General features: G+C 38.1%; 1 protein-coding gene across 3 annotated transcripts in view; it reads right to left on the bottom strand.

Annotated features, from left to right (window-relative positions):
• The window catches only part of VPS41 (VPS41 subunit of HOPS complex), a 178,902-nt gene that overhangs the window by 64,580 nt on the left and 95,847 nt on the right, over positions 1 to 18,475 (bottom strand). For all 3 annotated transcript variants that reach the window (XM_012777598.2, XM_076006294.1, XM_076006295.1), the window contains 2 exons: positions 7,541 to 7,660; positions 6,261 to 6,407 (listed from right to left, as the gene is read on the bottom strand). In XM_012777598.2, coding sequence (XP_012633052.1) covers positions 6,261 to 6,407; positions 7,541 to 7,660 — 267 coding nt within the window. The remainder of the gene's footprint in view (positions 1 to 6,260; positions 6,408 to 7,540; positions 7,661 to 18,475) is intronic.

Genomic DNA, 18,475 nt, shown 5'->3' with positions numbered 1-18,475 from the left:
ATTGAGGTTGCTGTGAGCTAGGCTGGTGCCACGGTACTCACTCTAGCCTGGGCAACAAAGTGAGACTCTGTCTCAAAAAAAAAAAAAAGGAGCTTGTGTTTCTCATTACATATTAGTAATTTACTTCACTATTGCTGAACAATACTTTGCAAAAGTGACACATGCTTTTCTGATGTCAAGTATATTAAAAATCAGTATGTTATATTAAATATAATTTAAATCCAGGGATGGCAACTACAGCCCAGCCACTTAGCCTTATTTTGTTATGGCCCACAAGCTAAGGATCGTTTTTATTTTTTTTTAAGAGTTTTTAACAAAAAGGAGAGAAAGAGGAAGGGAAGGAAGGAAAGAGGGAGGGAAAGAAAGAAGGAAAGGAGGGCAGGATGAACAGAGGAAAGAAAGCAAAACAGAAATAAACAGCAGAAATGGCATGTGGCTTACAAAGTCTAAAATATTTACTACCAGCTGTTTACAGAACCAGTTTGCCAACTGCTATGCAGTCATATGCACACAGTTTGGGTAGAAATCCATATCTCAATCTATATCTACATCTCAACCTGTATCTATTACTCACACACACCAGGTAACACATGTGTACAAATGTGAACAATGGTTGGTTGAGGGTGATAAGACTTTGGCTGTTTTTCTATTTTCTCTGCTGTATTTTCTATTCTACTTTGTAATAAGAAATAAGAAAATTTTACATAAGTTCAACCATCCAGGTAAGACTCAACCTAAAGTCAAGGAATGACCCCTATGTAACTTTTGCCAGTGATTGGGTCTTTTTCCTTTATCCTTTAGATAGTGTCCTTTTATAGCTGTTTGGCCTCAGTATACACTATAGACAATGGTAAAATACAAAGAAACTCAGAGCAGAAAATAAGTATTATCATTGTTCCAGCACAAAGAAAACACCATTAACAATTTCTTTTTTACGGAAACTACTTTTATTAACCCAAAAATTTTAAACAAATAATTCAATATATTACTTAAATATTCTTCCATAACATAATTTTTTAATATCTTTATACTACAGTCTGCCTTCTGTAGCCATAGGAGCCACGTCCATAGATTCAACCAACTGAGAATCAAAGGTATTAAGGGAAAAAAAATTCCACTAAGTTTCAAAAAGCAAAAGTTGATTTGCCATGCACCAAGTACTGCACTGAAGTCACACGAATGAAGTGATGTATAGGCACCGTATTAGGTATTATAAGTAACACAGAGATGATTTAAAGTACATGGGAGAATATGCATAGATTATATGCAAATACTACACCATTCTATATCAGGGACTTGAGCACCCATGGATTTTGGTATCCACAGAGGGTGCTGGCACCAATCCCCCACAGATACTGAGGGACAACTGTACTTTATTACATGAATGTACTACAGTTTACTTAGTCAATACTCCTTTGGACATTAGTTTTTTGTTTCTATTTATCTCTAATTATAAGCAATAGTGTAATCAACATGCTTGTATATAAAACTTTTGGACTTCCATTTCCTTAGGATAAATCCCTGTAAGTTTGGATCAATGGGCATGTATACTTTTTTTTTGGGGGGGGGGGCATGTATACTTTGATAAGGTGTTGCTTCATTTGTTTAATGTGCATGTGTAAACTGCCGTCCAGCAACACTGCAGCAACTAGTGAAGGCATGACAGCACTCACTTTCCCTGACGTAGGACTTGAACCTATGGCTGAGAAGTGACCAAGTGACCAGCTACCATCTCCCTTGGATGCTTTTTGTCATTTGGTCTCCTGTCCATGCCATAAAATTTACTTTCCACTTCCCCAATTTTCTCTAATTTCCTTCTCCATTTGGTAGACCTCTGGGTTTATTAGTTATCCATTCTTCTTTCCACAGTTACTAAGGAAACTACTAAACTGTCTAACAGGAACACTCCACAATATCACATGGACAACTGTTTTAATGTACATTGTTTTAATGTACACTGTTTTAACAGTACATGAGAAGTAGTGTTTCAAACAGCGTAAAGTTTAATGAAAAAGCAAATATAATAGCAATATTAGCACTTTTGGGGCTGCTGCTGGCACCAGTCCTGAGTTAAGGGTTTTGTAAAACAGATCCAGTTATTTTCTTAGGATGATGGTACAGAGTGGGGAGAAAAAATAAGGCATTTTACTAAAGTATGATGAGGAAATATAGAGCAGGGGCATCTACTGGCAGGGCAGGAAGGCTTCCTGGAAGAAGTGGCATGTAAATTGAAAGTGGGAGAGATAGGACAGGTGCATGGGGCAATGTGACAGCCTAAGGCTTTCAACTGGAAGGTTAATTGGACAGAAGTAGAAAGCACGGTGGGGAAGGAGAAGGGGACAGAGTTGAGCCTGGAGAGGTTGGATCATGCAGAACCTTGAAATCATGTTTAAGATCAGTCACCCTATGGGCAACCAGAATCCCCTCAGGGTAAAGAGGAACTGAAATCACCTGATCTGCACTCTACAAAGATCATTCTAACCATCCTTTAGGACAGAATGAAGAGTGGGGCAAAACCAGGGCCAGAAAGACTTGTGGGAAGATGGAAAGAAGTGGAAAGATTTGAAAGATGCTGACAGAACTTGAAGACTGACTGGGCCTTTTCCAACCCTCGAATACCCCTGAAAGGCAATGTTATCATGTCTAATCACAGATGAGGACACTGAAGCTTGGAGAGTTACCTAAGACCACTTGGCTGGAACTGGAACTTGTACTGAGGCCTGCCTGCCTCACTGGCCATTCCACAATCTCTGTAAAGACAAGGGCACGTGGCACTATTGGCAGCTGGGTGACGGCTTTATTCCTCCTCAGTTGTGGAGTCTGAGCTCTTAACCTAGCAGGTACAGGTGGGTGAATAGGTAAGTGCTACCCTAAATGCATATAGTGCTTAAGAGCAGATCAATGACTAGAAGAGTCTTTACATTGATTCTCGCCAAAGACACTAATTTGCTTCCTCCAACTGTCTGCTCCACTTCTCCACTTGGGTGGATACTAGGCATCTCAAGTAGACATATCCAAAAACAATTTCTGCCTTTTTCCACTCTAAACATGCTCCATCAACAGTCTTTCCCATGTCAGTAAAAGGTAGCTCCACCTTCCAGTTCCTTAGGTGACGGGTTATCTCACACCCCACCTCCAGGCATCAAATACTGCAGAGTTCTCAAAATATATCCAGGATCCAGTTACTTCTCACCAGCTCCGTTAAACTGACCTGAGACACCTTATTTTTTAATGAGGTGACTGGAGTAGGCTCTTAAATGGTCTCCCCTTTTTACTGCCCCTTTGCTGCTTAGCGCCACATAGCAACCAGAGGTCCTTCCAGAACACAAGTTAGATCACTTAACTGACTCCACTGCTCAAAGCCCTCTGCTGGCTTCCCATCTCACTCAAATTAAAAGCCAAAGAGTTCACAAAGGCCCAGGAGCCCCAGCATGATCTGCACCTGCACCTCCATTCAACACACCTCCCTCCCTCCTCGCATCTGCCCCTCACTCTGACGGCAATGGCTTCCCTGCTGTTCCTCAAACACACCCCAGGCAGACTCCTGCCCTGCTCCCTCTGCTAACACCTCTCCTCCCTAACTCCCACAGAGCTGCACAACTTGCTCCCTCCAGACATCTGCCCAAATGACCCATTAGTTATGGGAGAGGCCTGGAACACCCGACATTAAATGGTACCTACCCCCAATCCCTTTCCCCATTATCCTGTTTAAGTGCTCTCCCTGGTATTTAGCACCAACATGGTATACTTACTTGCTTGTTTGTTTTTGTCCATCTTCCCTCACTAGAACATACATTTTCCAAAGAAAGGAATTCATTCATCTGTCTACTTGTGTCTCTGTAACACTAGAACATTGCCTGCCACATTGCAGGCACTTGGTAAATGTTTGTTGAGCAAATGAATGAATGAATTAAATGGTTAGCTCTAATTGTACACTTTATGATACTGTTTCTAGTTGTTTCTCCCCAACAAGATTGCTCTCTCTCTCTCTCTCTCTCTCTTCAGAAAGACCATTTCCTTATCCCCTCCTCCCCCAACATAACTCACTGAAATTCTGAACTGAGAAGTTCAGAACTCCCCACGTGAGTTTGAAGAAAAATAATCCCCAATAAAATGAAATGTTTGACACGGAAATTTTACATAGATTGGATCTTAATTTGGGCACAGTAAAAGTATATGTGTTTCCCACGGTTGCTGTAACAGATTATCACAACTTGGTGGGTTTAAAACGATAGAAATTTATTCTCTTATAGTTCTGTAGGTTAGAAGCACAAAATCAGTTTTCCTGGGCCACAATTAGGGTGTCAGCAGGGCTGCGCTTCCTCTGGGAGCTCTAGGGGAGAATCTCTTCTATGGCTCCCCCAGGCTCAGGCAGCTGCCAGCATTCGTTGGCCACATCAGTCCAATGCTGCCTTCGTGGTGGTGCCGCCTCCCCCCCTTCTGTACCTCCCTCCCATAGGGATATGTGTGATTGCACTCGGGGCTCACCCAGACACTGCAGGATAACTCCCCATCTCAAAATTCTTAACTTAATCACGTCTTGTGCCACATAAGTAATATCCACCTTTTTGCCATAAAGAAACATTTACTGGTTCTGGGAATTAGGGACTGCTATCTTAGGCCTTATTCAGCATACTACAGAAAGCACTTCTGGTAATTAATAATCAGTGAACTTGTTATGTTATTATCTATAGGCTCATTTTCCTTATCTTTCATCATAAGAAAAGTAAATGAAAAGTTTACAACAAAGGAAAAAGCTACCCAGTCCATTTCAGGAATTTTTAAAATATCAAGAATATAAGTTTATTGGATGAGTAACCACACACATGGGATAGGGAGATTGGGGAATCTCCTTTTCTACCTTAGCCTATTAGGCACAGTTTCCTTCCTGTTATTCTCAATATGAATCAGGTTGTGTTCATTTAACACAAGAAGAAAAGAGAACCTGAATCATATCAACATAAGGGCCAGAAAGACCTTGTCTCAAGTGTAACGATGCTTGTTTTAGAAATAACAAGCACTGCAATAATAACAGTTATGCTTTCCCTTTCCAGAGAAGAGTAAATTTTATATAGTCACATCTCTTCTATGACTTTTCTAGAACTTTATGCTATAACAATGATGGCTAACATTTATTAAGCAATGACCATATGTCAGACTCTATGCCAGGGATCCTCAAACTTTTTAAAGAGGAGGCCAGTTCGCTGTCCCTCAGACCGCTGGAGGGCTGGACTATAGTTTTAAAAAAAAACTACAAACAAATTCGTATGCACACTGCACATACTTTATTTTGAAGTAAAAAAACAAATGGGCAAAAACACCCATATGTGGCCCGCGGGCCGTAGTTTGAGGATGCCTGCTCTATGCTAAACTCTTCACAGGCATCACCTCATTTTCTTCCCTCCCCGGCACTTACACTATAAGAATGATCAGTAAGGCTCAGAGAAGGTCACAAAGGAAGTAAATAGAGAAAGTGGAACTGATCCTAGGTCTCTCTGCCCACAAAGTCTGAGCTCTTCCACCGGACTGTTGCTGGGATACTTTCTCATACCATTTTTAGCTCAGCTAATTTTTCATTTATTTAAGCTATGTTTGAATTAAACTATATGTATTTTTAAAGGAAACAAACAACTTTTGGCTCTGAAGTATCAAATAGCAGGAGCACTGGTGGGCATGAAATAAATGTGAATGAGCTCTGAGCCCTCTTTTGTAGAACAGCTAAATTTCATTTACCCAGGCACATAAGGGTCAGATAATCATACGCCAGAAAATATTCCCCAATCTTATTATTGATAATAAGTCTGGGTCTCTACTCCATCAAATTATTATCAAGCAGCAGGATGATTTAGTTTTAACCTCTCTCCACCATCAATAACTCTAATGAAGAAGCTCAGGGTAAAAGCTAAGGGAAACGGAGAGAATAATAAGAGGGGAGAACCTGCCTAACCAACGAAACCAACCACACACGTTCCATAGACAGCTAACGCCAGCTGGGCTGTGGTCAATTAAAAAAAAAGGAAGAAGGCAGCACCATTCTGAACATGGAAAAGTCCACAAATTATTTTGCACAGCATAGAAAAGAGTATATCTTAAAACTTATGCACATGAAATGATTTGAAAATTAAATGGTAATCCCATCACAGTAATATTCAGGTGAAAATATTTGGGTCATAATAGTCATTCAAGAAGTCATATTTCTTCGGACCACACTCAGCGGATCCTTAACAACATGAACTTTTAATAAAGACAAACAAAAATACCTTGACAGAAGCTCCCCAGCCAATAATCAGTGTCACGTTGTCCTTCCAGCAGAGGCTGCAGGGATACATATCTGGGCGAAGACTTATGTCATCCCGCGGCACATTGGTGATTCTCTGCTTTGAGGTGATGTCAAAAATCTTCACACCCTAGAAAATAAGATAGCATTAAGCATCCTCTACTTGGGAGAAGGAAAGTAAAGGAAAATTTATTAACAGCTCCTGCTACATAACATCGAAAACGAGCAATGGAAAATATTGACAGTGTTTACTGACACGACTAGAAGCCACACAAAGGAACGTTCCCCTGTTCCCCGTGAGAGCCAAAACCACAAGAAAACCTCCACCCTTCTTTGTGGACAGAGCAGATTTTATTGCATGGCAAGGGTCACTCAAATCCAATACAAGCGTGAAATGTGCAGATACCAATAGCATTTCCAAAATGACAGACAAGTAACATTTCTAATTATATCGTTCCACCACAAAAATGAGGTTTGTTTTGTAGAAAGGTGTTGAATCTGAAAAACCACCTAAATAAAGAAAACTACACTTGAACATTTTAAAGTTCTCAAATAGAAACAACAAGCAAACAGCTAACTAAAAATGAACCAAGAGAACACAGGTTTGTTTATCTTTACTGTAGCCCAGAAGAAGTGAGAAAAGTCCAGAACAATAAGGTAGCTTCTGGGGAGATTTCTACCATTTAAAACTGAATAGAACTGATTTACTAAATTACACCTTTTAATTCCAAATATATGCCAGATGTTAAAAAGACCATCTAAAAAACTTTCTGCTAGCCCCAAATCATATAGGGTAAACTTTAAACAAGTGCAGCACTGAAAATTACGATCCACTTTCTTAAAGGCAGGCCTAGATTTTTGTCTATGGTTATACTGGAAGTAAAAGAGAAATCAGCAATATTCTGCACTTGTTTCATATCAACCGTTACTTGCCCTTGGCCAATAGGCAAATGGTATTTTCAAGACCACATTCCCAATGCAGCGCTTCAATTATTAAGATGGCTTTTCATTTTCTTGGCTATTCTCCATGCCTCAGGTTTCTTCTCTAAAATAGAGTCCAGAATATGTTGGGAATTACTATATTATGAAAGCCAAAAGCAATCTAATTTCTTTAACCTCCCAGGTATAATACCAATCGCCATTTGTATCTTTTAGAAATAATCACCAAAGTGAGTGGCATCTTTTCCCTTTGTTAGAGTCCCATCAATTCGGCTACCATTCTGACACCAAATAAGCATTTGGAAGACGGAGATGTGCTTTTACCATGTTATTGGCCCAAGCAATCAGATGGCCTCTCCACTTCACACTCCTTATGTTCCCTTCCCCTTCGTGCAGAATGGAAGACTTCCATCTGTTCATCCAAGACCGTTCAAACAGCAGCAACTAGGGACAAATGGCATAAAGAATATTAGAAACTGAGAATTATGTATTAGATGCTCTACTTACTATTTTTGCCTCTCTATGTGATAAAATAACAAACAAGTAATTCTCAATATTTTTATGTAGAAAAATAATAGCACACGATTTGCATTTTGGAAAAAATTCCCCGCTTATCCTGCCTTAACATTGTTTAAAATGGATTTGAGTGTTACAGTCATTACAAAGCTAAGCCACAAGATGGCACCAAAATACCAAGATTCATGAAAGTCAAAAGATTTGTTATCATAGAAAGTTCTTCAAATGTCCAGGAACTGTTATAATTTGTTTTGTAAACTGGGAAATCAAAACCACCTAAGTTTTTCAGGAGACTAAGATATTAGTTCACAGATTAGATTAGTAGAGGCAGTCTCTGTTTTTCATTCACCCCAAAATAATTTAACACTGACTTTTGAGCAGTAATTCATGCCACAAAGTAAGGAAAATTTGCTTTAGGATTAAGCCTTCTAAAAAAATTCATAATGGCTAGGGTCTTTATTTTAAAGGAAAGAATCTTTAAAAAAAAAAACCCTGCTGGATAAATTTTAATATAAAATATAAATTGGTAGTTTCCACATCTTTACAATCATGAATTGTGCTGCTATAAACATTCTAGTGCAGATGTCTTTTTTATAGAATGTGGGTTTTTTTCCTTTGGGTAGATGCCCAGTATTGTGATTGCTGGATCAAATGGTCCTTCTACGTTTAGTTCTTTGAGGTATCTCCATATTGCTTTCCATAGAGGTTGTACTAGTTTGCAGTCCCACCAGCAGTGTATGAGTGTTCCTATATCTCTACATATGCAAACATTTGTTGTTTTGGGACTTTTTGATAAAGGCCATTCTCACTGGAGTTAAGTGATATCTCCTTGTGGTTTTGAATTACATTTCCCTGATGATTAGAGATGTTGAGCATTTTTCCATGCTTCTTGGCCATTAGTCTATCTTCTTTTGAAAAGTTTCTGTTGATGTCCTTTGCCCACTTTTTGATAGGGTTGTTTGACAACCCAAAAGCCCATCAATACATGAGTGGATTAATAAAATGTGGTATATGTATACCATGGAGTCCTACTCAGCCACAAAAAACAATGGTGATCTAGCACCTCTTGTATTATCCTTGATAGAGCTGGAGCCCATTCTACTAAGTGAAATATCACGAGAATGGAAAAACAAGCACCACAGGTCCTCACCATCAAATTGGCATTAACTGATTAACACTTAAGTGCACATATAGTAACATTCATCGGCTATTGGGCAGATGGGAGGGAGTTTAGGGAATAGGTTTATTCACACCTAGTGGGTGTGGTGCACACCGTCTGGGAGATAGACACGCTTGAAGCTCTAACTCGGGTGGGGTGAAGGCAATATATGTAACCTAAACATTTGTACCCCATAATATGCTGAAATAAAAAATATATATATATAAGTAAATGGTCAAAATCCTCTAAGACTGAGGAAGATATAGGGAAGTCATATATTATTAAGGATATAACATTTTTCTGGATATATCCAATTTAAGTCCTTTAAGAAAAGACATTTATACACTATATAACTTTAGGCATGTAATCCTGAAGTACATGCTTACTCTTTAAAATCAAATGCTAATAACAGATCCCATAATAGAATGTTTAATATTCCTATCACTAGAGACAATTCTGGTTTACCTTAGTATATTTTATGTCCCCTACCTACCCCAAAAACGTGGTTAAAAAAAAATCAGACAACAGGGGAAACAGAGTAAATTCACATTTATTTGTATTTCCTATGTATCTTTCTCGATAGTTAGACTACTACAGGCAGAAGGAGCACAAAAAAGAAAAATAAACACAAAAATTCACTATGATGTCCATCTTCACAAGTAGCTGAGTATAATCACTTTTAAATGCTATGTTTAAAGTTCTCTATTATCCACTCAGAAACAAGGTGGCCTCATGACCTTCATGGTGGAGACTGGAGGCACAGATTTTACCTGACCATATTTAGCTTTGTATTCTCATTAGATACCTACTATACACTCTCAAAAACCTTATAACTGATTTTGTCCTCTCCCATCCCAGGTTCGAATTAAGAAATCACCACCACCATGCCTTCCTGGCCCCTACTTAAGATCTTCAGGAGTGTGTTCTGACTGTGCTTGAGCCTTTCTGTGCCCCCTCGCAAAGAAGAGAGCAAGAGAGGCCACTGTGTCAGACCAAATGCAGAGGGATGATGAATGTGGTCAATTTCTTGAAAGGATAGGTTTGAAATTTGGGAAAGGAGGAGAAAGCCTGAGCATATGGTTCTTGCTATAGAGAAGATCGCATACTACTAAAAGATAGGCAGCTAATAACAATTACTTTAAACATGAGGAATTGATAAGATCAAAATGTCTATCTTCCATCTGTGGCATGGATCTGGTGGAGGTGACTGTAAAAAATGGGTGAGGAACAGCGAGCCACCCAATAACCACCTGCTGGCAAGAGTGGTGGGCTGGATGGCCGGTGGTGGAGCATGGCACCCAATTCCTCTACCCTCACCAATGCTCACCTAGAAATGACCAATGTGGCATTAAGAGGAGAAATAGTCTTCATCTGTGTTGGAAAAATTAAATATGACTCAAATTTTAAATTAAAAATTCTGTAGAATGTGCTAAAAATAGGACCCCAGTGAAGGTGATGATTTTAACTTATTCTCAGAAAAAAACCTGCCTGGGAAGTAGTTTGATCAGTAGGTGCCAGAATGTCAAAACACAACCCTTCACCGCCACCCCGCACAGTGTAATGGACGCTGAAGGTATGGACAGTCACAGTCTCACCCTGAAATACAAAGGCTTGGGGCGGCAAGTGCCACCAGCACTCCAGCTGTCCCTAGGTGAGCACAGCTGGGAAGGAAAACAGGCACGCTGGCAGCAGGAAGGCACTTGTGGATAAATTTGGTATTTAAAAAGAATGGGAATTACCCAGGGAATAATCTCCCACTCCTGACTCCACACAAATAAGACACTCCAGAAACTAGAAAAGAACTTTAAAAGACCTAATTCTTATCACCATTGCCAGGTAACAACAAAATTAAACAAGAAATTCATAACAAAGGACAAAAGAACAAAACAACACAAAACAAAAAAGATAAAAAATACTCTCAATCCTTGGGTAAAAGAGGAAATCATACTGCAACCAGAGTACTTTGAACATGAAAATACACATACTATAAACCTAAACTTTAGGGGATGCAATCAAAGTTGTAAACAAGGCAAATTCTATAGATCTAAAAAGTTAATAATGAACAAAAACAGATATGCATGTACTAGCCACATGACAAAAACAAAAACACTTCATTGAGGAATATGAAAGGAGAACTAAATAAATGGAAAGATTTATTATGTTCATGGATAGTAAGACTCAAAATTCTCACCAAAGAGCTGAAGTTTCACCAAATTAACCTGTGATTTTAATATAAGTTCAAAGAAAATCCTGAAGGGATTATTTTTAGAAATTCCAGAAATGCTAAAAAATTCATTTGAAAAAACAGCGAGAACAGGAAAAATTTTTTTTAATTAAGCAATTTTATAAAATTAACACTTCAAACAGTAGAGCAATGGTACTAGAATTGACAGATGAAGGAAAAAGAAAAGAACTGAACTGACAAAGACAAATCAAAGTAATATGGTAGGGCACAGGGTGGGCCTGGGGGGGCTGGGCAGGGCATGTGCAGAGAAAGAGGTGCCTTTGAACTACTCAGTTGCGGTCTTGGGCATCATCTTTCTGATGGATCCTTTAGCATTATGGACTCAATACTTCAAAAATGACTCCAGAAAGTCCATGCCTAGAAATGTATGCTAAGAAATGATCAGACAAGTGAGTAAAGATGTATTTAAAGCTATTTATAACAGCCAGAAATGTACTAACAACTGGGGATGATTGAGTACAATGTGGTAAGGAGCACAAATGAAGAACAGGTATCCACTTTAAAATGATTTCATATATGTCCATTATGTAAAAACCCATTCAGGGCATATTAAATAAAAAAGCAGAATAAAAAACAGTATTAAATATGATGCCCCTTATAAAATATTAATGTGTATCTAAATATAAATAAATATTATAAAAATCTGAAAGATACATGACAAAGTAATCATAATTCTAGAAATTGGTGATGGGAGATTTTATACTATTTTATAACTATTCTGCAAGGAATAAATACGTGAATTATTTTTATTATGTTAATATATTAAGGGAGATGAAAATCTACTCTCTTCTTTTTACAATCAGGATAATTTAGAAAAATAGTTGAAACAATAAAAGATAAAAAATTCACTGGAACTTAAAGAAGGAATATTTAAGGCATATTGAACATATATTGGAATTAATTTACATAAACCATACCTATTATTAATAAAACATTAACATCTTTAGAAAATTATTGATAAAATCTTGTTCCAATTCCTACTGAAATGGGAACTTGCTCCAATGGACCCTTTCTGCTGCTGTCTGTATGCTCCCAGCTATGGGAAGAAGCCGAGGCTGCTGGACCCTGGCCTCCCTTTGTCTCTTGCTCTAGCTCCAGGGAAAATTTCCAGCAGAGCGCAGAGGGAAAAGGAAGGAGAGAAGAATTCTGAATTCAGGACATCTCAGGGTTGATTCCAATAAACCTTGTGGACCCTGCTCTGACACAGAACCAAAAGACCAAAGAAGCTTCTCCCTCAATGATATTTTTATAGTACAGACAGGCACATACCATTCTATGCAACTAATATATGCTCAAAAAAATCATAATAATATACTAACTTCTGTAAATAAAACAAATTTTACCTAAGTAATATTACAATTTTTGATGGGATTCACATTATTTTCTGATGTTTTTCAAATAGTAGTAGTTTTAATCACTTTACTTTTATATTTTGTGGATGAAAATTAAGAAAATATCTATAAATAAATAGCCCTAAACACATCAGGGAAGATCGTCATTTAGGAGTATTCTTTTGTAAGTCAAATAATTTTCCCCAAATTTCTTGGTTCTGTATACATTGTATGGTCACACTGGTTTTATCATGGCACAATGACTTCTGTATCATATCTTGTTCACTAAGATTCATGTGTTTATCTGGCATTTCCCTAACAGACTGCAAATGCTTTGGGGAAAAGGACCATATTTTATACTTTGCTAGACACATACACATGGCATAATAAATATTAGGTACTAAGTGGGCTTTCCCCGGTGTACTTTAACTCTTCCTTCCTTGTCCATATGCATAGTGTGTTTGCTATAGGAGGAGCTACGTAATTTCCAAAACCCTGCAGTTACTCAGCCCATCTGTAGTTAATAATATCCCTACACTATTTTGTGCACATTGGAATCTGCCCTAATCTCAAGCTTTAAAGGAAAGAACCCAGTGACCAACTAATATAATCAACACATTCTAAGGTTTTCAGAATGGGCTCACTTATACTGATCCCATGTCCAATCTTAGAATGTTGGTCTATTTCCCTTTGCTCTAGGCCAGAGGACAGAACAGCACAACTTGTCAAAAATTTGAAAGCTCTTTTTCAGGTCAATCTTCCCCTAGTAGGTTTTAAGTAATTGCAGTTCCTTTGTTTAAGTAATTGCAGTTCCTTTATTTTGGTTATTTTGGGGACACAAACTGGCCACAAATTGGGCCTTGACAGTAATTACTGGAAATGCGTTTTTGTACCTGCAGGAGGATCTCTGGATTGCCACAGCACCCACTTCTCTCACACCTGGCCTGCTTCTCTCCTCTATGTCACCTGCCTGCTCTCTTGGAGCATTCATTTCTGTCTTTCCTCTCCACCTAACTTTATATTTACTCATGAGTCTAAATTTTCAATCCATACCCAGTATAAAACCTTAAATGCCAGCTAGTGATTAAGGAGTTGTTCCCATTATTGTCCTGTGCAAATTTCATGCAGGATTTGACTAATAATATTTACTGTGTATAACACAGAGTTTCATACGGAAGGGAGAAGGGCCAAACCCTCTCCTGTCCATTTCGTTTTTCATCCTCATCTATAGGAATTTCAAGCAGAAACACATTTTCTGGTACGAATGCCAAGGAAAGTTCTGCTTTGGTGATTGAAGAAAAGATAAACTACTCTTCTTACAAACATTCTACACTAATTGAACTACCACAAAACTTTCTGCCTGTGTTTCACTGACATTTAATAAAATCCATTTTTTCTTCTTCTAGTCACAAAACTGCCTAGAGACTACTGAGCACGAATGTTCTACCAAGCATTTTAATGGGTAGGCCATTGAGCAAACTATACACAAAAGCAGCTGGTTAATTTATTTGGTTCATCTTCCACCCTCTGTAATACTGAATTGTCATTATCACAATACTGAGAGCAATTTAAGCTCAATGGGAGCTAAGTACGTAGAGAGGAAAAGCTGTTTCCAAGAGGTCTATTTTTTGTTGGAGAAAGTATTTTAGAGTTTTATTTCCCATAAATCCACGTTCTGGCACTCAGCACTCTCGGTACTTATATTTCAACAGGAGCCCTCACATCCTCAGCAATATACTTTATTCTTCTATGTTTTGTGCTGATAAATCTATCTAGTGCTTTCCTGCACTACAGAGTGGTGTAAGGATGCACAGCCCAGAATCCCCCGCACATGTGGCAAGGTTCCTACGTGCTGCAATAAAGCCACCGATTCTGGCAGCCTAACACCCGCCATTACCCATCACCACTCTTCCCTGATGGAGGAAAGGAGTATGACTGGCCCTCTCTTTATCATCCTGTGATCTTTCAGGTTTATAAATCACTCAGCTCCTTCAAGCTTCCTAAATACCAGCAACACTACTAGCTCTGAGGCAGACAAGAAAGTAGGAAAGACCTGGCAGGGGCACCATCCCGTGGGGAAGTTAGACACCAGGTGTGCTCCTACAGGAAGGCCCGAGAGGCTGGGAGGAGACAACGATTTCCCAGAAAATAACCTCTGCTAGGTCACAGAAGGTGCTAGAGCTCAAGATAAAATAGAGAAATAAAGAAAAGTAAAACCCAGCAAATTAGAGCACGTCATCAAATGCTCTCAGTAAAAGACTGTCTCAGTAAAAATAACAGAGTGTAGGAAGAGGAAGACTTGTCACAAAAAGACTTAAATATCCAAGATCATGTGTGAAATTTAAAAAGTCAAGAAGGCAAGTGAAGAAAACATCAGTGAGTGTGGACTAGACCTGGGATGGGGCAGGCCACTCGGCAGAAGGAGTCTTGAATCTGACACCTGCAAGAGTGATCAGAAACCCGGTGCAGCAGGTAAGTGCCTTTGTCTAGCTTCGTGCTTTGGCTCAGTACCGAAGTTTAATACACACAGCTTTTTTAAACACCAGCAACAGCTTTACTATCTCCAACAAGAGAGAACATAAAACATGTAGGAAGAAAGAGGGAATTTCCCAAATATCCTATTGCTTTAAATTCAGTGGTTATTTTCTAGACAAGTTGTAAGTTATAATCCTACAATCTCCTTCACCTGAATTCAGGGAATTTAACATGTTTAACATAGTAACTGTCACACTAGGAAAAGAAAATCTTTTTCCTTGGGGCCAAGGCATTTTATTATAAAAATAGAACAAAAACTTCAAAAACAAAATGATCCCTTCTAATTTAATGAAAAATTTGTTATTTCTTATTGTTTTCTGTGTGTAAGTTATATGTAATTAAATTGTCAAGATTAATTGTAACAATAAGAACATCAAGTAAGATTTTCAAGAACCAACTGCACGGCTTTGCCCAGGGGCCACCCGTCACACAACATGTATGCTGCAGCATGATTTGCCTGTGCACCACGTGGCTCCCAAGGTAAAGAGACCTGTGAGTTACATATGCTTCACCAGGCCGCAGGCTCAAAACCAGTGTGAGTTAAATACAGCTCACATGGCAGTTAATGTGTTAAATACAGACCAAATGATACTACCACAGAAAATCTCTGTACACAATGATTCCTAGAGCCTACTTGATTGGTCACTTGCTTCCAAGCAATATTTGAGTAAACAAAATTCCAGTGCAACACAGACTCTGGACAAGTCCTTGAAGTTAGTTAATTCTGTGAAAACTATGTAGACAGATCAATGCTTTGAAATTTGGAAAACACTGTATCAACATAAGGTAACAATCAATTTAGCAACCAAGAAATCCAAACCAAATGTTGTATGTGAACAAAAGAAGCTAAATACTAGAGGTGCCATTTAGGACCAGTTTCCTTTATGGTAAAAAATAAAAAAACTAGAGACGGATAGATATAGATCTACCTACCCACCTATGCTGGTTTAGTAATCAATCAATCTCTGCATATGCAAACACATAATTGCAAATGTGATTTCAGAAATGATCAAGACACTTTCTAAATAATTTTACCACTAAAAAAGTCTTCTATATGGATCCCACAGACTTAGTAGAACTGGTTGTTAATGCCAAACATCTTAAGTCTATTTTTCAGTTTGCAACTGTCTAAGGATACATTTCCTGGGGCTGAGCTAAAGGTCAGAACCCCTTAGCAGCAGGGTAGAGAAAACACAAAAGTCATCCACTGGGTGATTAAACTTGAATTAATGTTGTGTGATGAACAAATATCTCTAACTTTAACTACACATAATGTCAATCATTGAGACATAATGAGACATAATCTCAATCAATGAGAGATCCTTGCATGGAGAGTATGTAAAAAAATAAATAAATAACTGTTAAGTCTTGAATAACATAAAAAGTTACCTGAACACACAGGTTTATTTGAACAAGCCCTTCACTCAATTCAAAATAAAGCAAAGGGGGAAAAAATAAAGATCAAGACACTATCTTCAGAAGAATCCAAGTCAAAGGAGCCCAACTTCAAGCACTGTAATCCATTCTCTATCACCTGTAAGAAAAACTGAAGTTCACAGGAAACATTGGTCAGTCACAGACAGCTTCCAAGGAAGTGTCAGAACTGATGGCTTTTGGATAGACTTACATCCACATGATAACATATATTCATCCTCTCTTTAGATATTTCAATGTCTATTCTAAAGTCTCATTTAGACTCCTATAAAATGCCTCCTTGGGAACAAGAATAATTACTCCAGATTTAGCCAAAATTGGAGAAACGGCTGCAGGCTATTCAGTAAGCAGCAATAATTTGTGCTCAAACTGACAATAAATATCAAGTGGACAGTCTTCATTGTCCTGGCTTCTATGGTAATACTAAAAGCTGCCCTGAGCAAAGAATACAATCAGATAAATCACAAAGGAAGATAGAGAACTAGCTAATAAATAAAAATGTTCAAAATCACTAATAATTCAAAGACGCTGCAAAATAGAAAAATGGAATATTTTTCTTTACATACCAGATTGGCAAAGAGGATGTGGCGAAATAGGTACTCACACGCAGCTGGTGTAAATTGGTATAAGTTTTATGGAATACAATTTTACTTGGCAGTGTGTATCAAATGCCTAAAAAAAATCATAACCTTTGATTCAGTAATTCCAATCCTAGGAATCAAGGTTACGAAAATATGCAGAGGAGTAGACAAAAGTTCATGCCCATAGATTTCAAGCTTCATTGCGGCATGATTTAAACAATGGATACAACCTGAGGGTTCCCTAACAGGAGAATGGCTAAGAAAATTAAATAGATTCACAGGATGGAATATAACATAACTTATTAAACAAAATGAACTAAGAATAGTTTTAATAATAGGGAATTTCATGTGATGCGCAATGTTAAGTTAAAACAAGGTCTAAAATAGTTGAGACTATACATTCTTTTACTGTTTTTTGTTATTATAAAAGTAATGCATGTTTACTACAATCAATGCAAAAAAAAAAGCCAATCAAGGCCAAACAGAATACTCATAATCCTGCCCAGACACAAATACTGTTAATAATTTGATGTCTAGCCTATAGTCTTCCATGAACATACCTACATACATGATCATATTTCTGCAAAGAAAATGCCATCAGGCCATGCATACATTTTGGTAAAGTACCTCAACAGAAGCAATCTATCAAATGGTGGGCATTTTATTTGTTCCAAGTGAGAAAGAGAAAAGCTGTTATCCAGAAACTGGCCTCACACTCACAGCTGGGCCTTGATGTTCTCTTGGTGAATATAAATAAATTCATAAAACATCAACATCAGACAAGGCCACTCCATGACCACAAAGGATCAGGATAAAAACAAGACCACACCATAATCATGTCTGAATGCAAACAAGACATGACCATTTTTCAAGCCACAGAAATGACCAAACACCTCCCCTCCTGGCTGCTTCTTTATCAACTACTTTAGCCTTTCCTCCTTCTAGATAAGATTTGTTAAAATTACCAGTTGTATAGAATTACTCTTGCTTCCTGACACCATTCAATCTAGAGCAAAGCCCTGCTGCCTTAAACCTTCTCCAAATCACCTTGAACCAGCTCAAATCCTACAATACCTTTTTTCTAACGTCCTCATCCTAATACCCCATGGGGGTGGCTCCTGGTGATCTTTGGCTGCAGAGCACTGACACAGCTAATTCACTATTGACAGTTAACATCAAATTTTCAGTGTTACAAAAAAGAATACTGGCTAGAATTGAATTAGAAAATTCAAAGAAAGAAACAAACAAGGGGAGGGAGTCAAAGGATTTCAAAATTGTCCCATGGCAATAAATACATACATACATATAAATACACATATTTTTTTCCCTCTAAAAAGATGTAGAGCACTCATTTTCCTACCAAATCATCATTCTGATTATGGTCTTATTAACTACATTCCAGCAACACCATCCCACCTGTACGTTTTTGGAAATCTACCACCATTTTTAAAAATCAAG

Source organism: Microcebus murinus, chromosome 9 (assembly GCF_040939455.1).
Source record: "Microcebus murinus isolate Inina chromosome 9, M.murinus_Inina_mat1.0, whole genome shotgun sequence".
Lineage (NCBI taxonomy): Eukaryota > Metazoa > Chordata > Mammalia > Primates > Cheirogaleidae > Microcebus > Microcebus murinus.
Note: the sequence above shows the minus strand (reverse complement) of the source record. Positions and strands in the feature narration are given on the sequence as shown.